General features: G+C 43.6%; 1 protein-coding gene across 1 annotated transcript; it reads right to left on the bottom strand.

The window, feature by feature from the left end:
• Nucleotides 1-531: 531 nt before the first annotated feature.
• Nucleotides 532-6,308, bottom strand: tubb2 (tubulin, beta 2A class IIa). Its single transcript, XM_016449694.1, has 4 exons — nt 6,148-6,308; nt 5,724-5,832; nt 4,891-5,001; nt 532-1,864 (listed from the first exon to the last, which is right to left on the bottom strand). The coding sequence occupies exons 1-4, from the start codon at nt 6,202-6,204 to the stop codon at nt 792-794; spliced, it is 1,350 nt and encodes a 449-aa protein (XP_016305180.1). The 5' UTR covers nt 6,205-6,308; the 3' UTR covers nt 532-791.
• Nucleotides 6,309-6,621: the final 313 nt, after the last annotated feature.

Below are 6,621 nucleotides of genomic sequence, written 5' to 3'. Positions count from 1 at the left end.
ACCCACATAAAAATGTGATTGGTCTAGTTTTGGGATAGTTTTGAATAGCAATTGGGATGGTTTCGCTGACCTGACAACCCTGCTTTCTTGTTTGCATGTTTTAAGAAAGGTTTCCCATTAACCTCCCTCCATCTGCCATTGGTTGACAAACAGGTAGTTCCTCCCCCAAACTTAGGCCACTGGTGAGTCGGGCTGGTCGGGATCCTCAAACAGCAGTGTTGTGACACAGTTGAGTCACAGCATTAAAGTTTAGCTGTAACCTTGATCAAACTCACCTGCCAGTAACCTTCTAGAAATCCTGAAGAACTTGATTAGCTTGTTCAGGTGTATTTGATTAGGGTTGGAGCTAGACTCTGCAAGAAAGTGGACCTCGAGGGCCAGAGTTGAGAACCCCTGCTTTAGGGGAATCAACCTATGTACCTTACTTATAGTCATCCGGCTAAAGGTCAGATTTTTTTATTTTTTGTGATTGAGTTTAATTAATGAATGTGTAAAAATGAATGGAACCATTTTGACAGGAGACTAATTTATATTAGTGACCACTTTATTTTATTTGGCAACTGCAGTTTGAAGCATACGTTACAAAACATGTCTTAATGTACCCTTTGTTCCCCAAGATGGATTGATCGCTGTTCACTGAATGACTTAATTTGCATCTTTCCTGAACATCAATTAAACACAGTAGCAACTTTTGAATTATGGCGTAGCGGCACTGTTTTACATTATGGAAATTGTCAGATCAACTAAAAGCAATGGTTTTGAAAACTACATCTACTTGGCTATCAGCTGTCTCAATGGCGAGCATCCTCCTCGTCTTCAAGATCGTCCTCCTCGTACTCGCCCATTTCGTCAGCGGTGGCATCTTGGTACTGCTGGTACTCAGAGACCAGGTCATTCATATTGCTTTCTGCCTCTGTGAACTCCATCTCATCCATTCCCTCGCCAGTGTACCAGTGCAGGAAAGCCTTGCGTCTGAACATGGCGGTGAACTGCTCTGAAATCCTGCGGAACAGCTCTTGAATGGCTGTGCTGTTGCCGATGAACGTGGCGGACATTTTTAGCCCACGTGGTGGGATGTCGCAGACTGCCGTCTTGACGTTATTTGGGATCCATTCAACAAAATAGCTGCTGTTCTTGTTCTGGACACTCAGCATCTGCTCGTCCACCTCCTTCATGGACATGCGGCCACGGAAGATGGCTGCCACGGTGAGGTAGCGGCCGTGTCGCGGGTCGCAGGCTGCCATCATGTTCTTGGCGTCAAACATCTGCTGCGTTAGCTCTGGCACTGAAAGAGCGCGGTATTGCTGGCTACCCCGACTTGTCAGGGGCGCAAATCCGGGCATGAAGAAGTGGAGGCGAGGGAAGGGCACCATGTTGACTGCCAGCTTGCGGAGGTCGGCATTAAGTTGACCTGGGAATCGCAGACAGGTGGTGACTCCGCTCATTGTTGCTGAAACAAGGTGGTTCAGGTCGCCGTAAGTAGGTGTGGTAAGTTTAAGTGTGCGGAAGCAAATGTCGTAGAGTGCTTCGTTGTCAATGCTGAAGGTCTCGTCGGTGTTCTCCACCAGTTGGTGCACAGAGAGCGTAGCATTGTAGGGCTCCACCACTGTGTCTGACACTTTGGGGGAAGGCATGACGCTGAAAGTGTTCATGATACGGTCAGGGTACTCCTCACGGATCTTGCTGATGAGGAGGGTGCCCATCCCAGAACCAGTGCCTCCGCCCAGGGAGTGTGTGAGCTGGAAGCCCTGCAGGCAGTCACAGTTCTCGGACTCCTTGCGTACCACATCCAGAACTGAGTCTACTAGCTCTGCTCCCTCTGTGTAGTGGCCTTTGGCCCAATTGTTCCCAGCTCCACTTTGACCTGAAAGAAAGCCCACGTGTCCGAGTTTAAACACAGAGGTTGATTAAAATGAACAATTCCGGCTGTTTGGAAGAGGAGGGTTAATTTCATTCAAGGCTCTCCAACCCTGCTCCTGGAGAGTTACCTTCCTTCAGATTTCAGTTCCGACCCCAACCAAACACACCTGTACCAGCTAATCAAGGTGTTCAGAGTTGCTTGATAATTACAGGCAGGTGTGTTGGAGCGAGTTTGGAACTGAAGTCTGCAGGACGGTAGCTCTCCAGGAGCAGGATTGGATATGCCTGGTTTAGTGTTTCCCAACCCTGTTCCTGGAGGCACACCGAAACTACAAATTTTCTAACTTTTCCTAATCAAACACACCTGATTCCCCTCATCAGCTTGTTAGTTGAGATTTCAAGACTTAAAATTAATGGGTTAATTAAGGGAGACATTCAGAATTTGTACTGTTGGTGTGCCTCCAGAAACAGGGTTGGGAATCACTGGGTTAGTTGACCAAAAATTTGACCCAGACTTTAACTCCAACTGGCCTCAACACACCTGCCTGGAAGTTTCACGTATACCTGGCAAGACCTTGATTATCTTGTTCAGGTGTGTTTGATTAGGGTTGGAGCTAAGCTCTGCAGGGACACCGGCCCGAGTTTGCCCATGCCTGTTGCCATGCCTAAAGCTATGGTGGAACACAAAATATTCTAGAGCAACAGTTCTTAATTGGCTGAAGTTCACTTAAGAACACAGATTTGCACTACATCACTCCCTGCAGCGTCTTCACACACAGACAAAACTTACTTCAGAAGTGTGAAGGGTTATTTAACCGTAATCAAGAAATTTGCATAGTTCAGGTCTCACACAACTTTAATGCCCTTTGAATGGAAAATGTATGCTCCTTTCGAACTGGAATCATGACGGAATATCCTGTGAAGTCCACTTTGCAGTGCACTTGCGGTCGAATGGAACAAACCTCTGAAGTGATAAGAGAAACATACAAAATGTACAGAGCAGGGGGGGTCACAAGGCCCAGGATTAAGAACCGCAGTTCTAGAGCACTGGTTCTCAATCCTGGTCCTGGAGAACCCCCACACTCTGCACATTTTAGATGTCGCCCTAATCAAACACACCTGATTCAATTCATCAGCTCATTAGTAAAGACTCCAAGACCTCAAATGTGTGTGTCAGATAAGAGAGGCATTAAAAACGTGCTGTGTTGGGGGTTCTCCAAAACCAGGATTGAGAACCTCGGTTCTACAGCATGGGTCTCCAACCCTGCTCCTGCAGAGCTACCATCCTGTACATTTCACCTCCAACCTCAACCAAACATACATGTACCAGCTAACAAGGTGTTAAGGGTTGCTTGACAATTGCAAGCAGTTGTGTTGTATCAGGTTGGAATTGAAGTCTGCAGGACAGTAGCTCTTCAGGAGCAGGGTTGGAGATCCCTGGTTAAAGCTGGTCGCACACCGGACGAGAAGCGCAGCGCCATGCCTTCACTTTGTTTTGAATCGTTGCTAGGTGCCGCAGACAGACGCCGAATGGCTGCGCTTCTCGTCCAGCGTGCGACCAGCTTTAGTGTTTCCCAACCCTGTTCCTGGAGGCACACCAAAACGAACTTTTCCTAATCAAACACACCTGATTCCACTAATCAATTTGTTAGTTTGAGACTTCAAGACCAAAAATTAAGGGTCAGAAAAGGGTGATATCCAAAATGTGTACTGTTGGTGTGCCTCCAGAAAACCTGGGTTAGTTGAATCATCATTTACTCACACTAATTTTGCTCTAAAGCAATATGACATTTCTCTCTGTGGAACACAACATTTTCTACACGGTATGATTTTTCATTATGGGGATGGGTGTGGGCTGTTGAGCTATGACAAAAACAGCTCCATAAAAGTAGTCAAGACGATGTGTTCTGGCTGTGTAAGGAATAGATGGAAATTTAGGTCACTATTTAGATCACAGTTTTCTCTTCCACCAAGTTCTCCAATCTCATTCAAATTTGGCTTGTAAAGTTGCACCAAGTTTGAGCATGCATTAAAGACAAGTTGGGGTAGGCGATAAACTGGTTTAAACGATAAACCAGAGGTTGTTAAGAAATAGGTGTACTGTGTTTTTACGATCCACTCCATCTTGAGTAAATTCAGCAATATGCCAACAGCAAAGGTTTCATTCTTCGTTCAGGTGGTAAACAAAATGTGAAATACTTGAACAGCATTTTACTGTTTGAATAATCCGATTCAAGTGGAGTGGTGTTTAGATCTGTGCTTTTTAAAGCTGTCCTGGGGTACCCTCCTCACTGCATATTTTGGATGTCTCTTTCATCTCCTGCACTTGATTCAACTCATCAGCTCATTACTAGAGATCGCAAGACTTGAATAGAGTGTGACGAACTGTGCAGTGTTAGCGGGTTTGCGCCGGAAGTTGTTTCAAGCTGAAAAAACAAACTCCAAATGAATATTGTTTTGACCAGATTTAGTTAAAAATTGATGCATCCATTTGTTCTTGGATCTCGCTTAAGTATATCTGAGCCTTAAGTCTTTGAAAGTATACTTAACTGACAGTGTGTGTGGATGGACGCATTCAGTGCATGCACACTATCTAGTGGATCCTTCAATTTGAGTACTCAATTACTAGCATGTGCTGTTGTTTGTGCATGAGTCCACGACATAGACAGAAATATCGCTGCATTGCTGATGTGGTCAAGATTTTTTTTTTTTTTTTGCTTATGCATGTACAATATTGGGATTGAATGCAAGCATGACTGAGGTTTTAGAGCAACGGCAGTGTAGGATTTTCAGTGAATAACAAGCAGTCTGTTTCTCATCTTGTGCTGTTCTAAAGCTTTAGAAGATATGGAATATTGCACACAAATTTTATTGGCTGGTTTTATGGTGCTTTTTCATCACTCTCAGCATCTTTAGGCCCAGTTTATTATTTTATAGACAACAAAGGAAGGAGATTTATAGTTTTAAGTCTTCGGCCTCTTGTATTTGTACAGGATTAATAATGGGATTAATAATGTGTAATAAACATACCAAACACAAAATTATCTGGCCTGAAGATTTGTCCAAATGGGCCAGAGCGGACCGAGTCCATGGTGCCAGGCTCCAGGTCCACCAGGATGGCACGAGGGACAAATTTGCTTCCTGTGAAATAAAATAGGTTTGGTGTAAACATCCAAAGGTTGAAACATCCAATCTAAAAAAAAAAAAACAGATTCAGTTTCATGTTCATGAATTAGAAAATTCATATAAGTGAATTTGATTTTACAGTTGGTGCATGTAATACATATAACTAATTATAAATTAATGTATGCATAATTTATTTCCTTACTACTTTGGTAAGATGTCTGTATAGTAAATGCTGACCCTCTTTAAATAAGTGCAACATCATCCATATTCCCTGCCCTGCTTCACCCTTTTGAGGACAACAGCAGCTCCAGATAAACGGTTTTCTCTACAACCATAAAAGCACATCTGGGTATTGTTGAATGATTGTGCGAATATCCCACAATGTTAATGCATTCACATAGGGTTATGACGGATTGATGTTTAAAACCACAGAAATGCAAGCCAAATTTGTCATCTTTTAAGCAAACCGTGGACAAAAAGATGGGCAGTAATCAAGTCGGGTGAAACCTAAACCAATCTAAAATTGAAAATCTATAATGTAGCCTATAAGGCGGCGGTCAGATGGGCCTCGCCTCTGTAATAGTCAATAACTGACAGCTGCGGTCTATAGTCAAGGGAGCAGAGCTGGCAAAACCATTACCTAATACATGCATACAGTATATCTCATCAAAAACTGACTGGCACATCAAAATTCTCTGACTGACATATACAGTAGCATCATTGACTCAATTGCTTACCAGATGCCTCATTGTAATAAACATTTATCCTCTCCAGATGCAGTTCACTGTCACCTTGATAACTGCCAGTGGGGTCGATTCCGTGTTCATCACTGATCACCTCCCAAAACTGAAACGCACAAAATGTTTTACAACTGAATGCTGAATAGCTACATCATGTCCATTCACATTGGTTACTCAATGATGCAGCAGTTTTCCCATTTGACCGATGTACTGAGTCCTGCACAGAGCCACTGCAGACCTTCACCACACCCATTCAGATCAGAAGATGCCACATAAAACACAAGAACTTAAAGGATTTTCTTGCAATTTATAGCAAAGTGATTCGTAAAACACTTTGCATTCTTTATTTTACAATAAAAAAATGTAAGATACTGCTTCCACGTCTAATCTACTAAACCTTATGTGATGTATATGATCTTACCTTGGCACCGATCTGGTTGCCGCACTGTCCGGCCTGAATATGTACGATTTCCCTCATTGCGCTGCTGTGTGAGGATGCGGATGCGGCGTGTGTCTGCAGCTGATGCGGCTCTGAGCTCCTCGGTCTCCTCTTCTGTCTCTCGCCGGCAGCCAATCACGAGCCGCGGGTTTGACGCAGTGGACGACGTGCTGCAGCATCTCGTGTTCCTCCGTCACAAACGCTGACTCTGCGTTTACGCGAAAACGCCAGAAAACACACACACCTGCCTCAAAATGTTGATTAATTTGACATATACGTTTGTTGAAATCCTAGTTTTGTTTCTATTTCATATTCAAAACTAATATTTATTTATTTACTCCCACATCTTTCCTGCAGAGGGCAGCGAGACTCTACATTGCAAATGTGATAAATTTAATTTATCATAACTTTTATAACTGCCAATAACTTTAGCTTACATGCTTAGCCACGCGGAAG

This window comes from Sinocyclocheilus anshuiensis, unplaced genomic scaffold (assembly GCF_001515605.1).
Source record: "Sinocyclocheilus anshuiensis isolate Anshui unplaced genomic scaffold, SAMN03320099.WGS_v1.1 scaffold1635, whole genome shotgun sequence".
In the NCBI taxonomy this organism is placed as follows: Eukaryota; Metazoa; Chordata; class Actinopteri; order Cypriniformes; family Cyprinidae; genus Sinocyclocheilus; species Sinocyclocheilus anshuiensis.
Note: the sequence above shows the minus strand (reverse complement) of the source record. Positions and strands in the feature narration are given on the sequence as shown.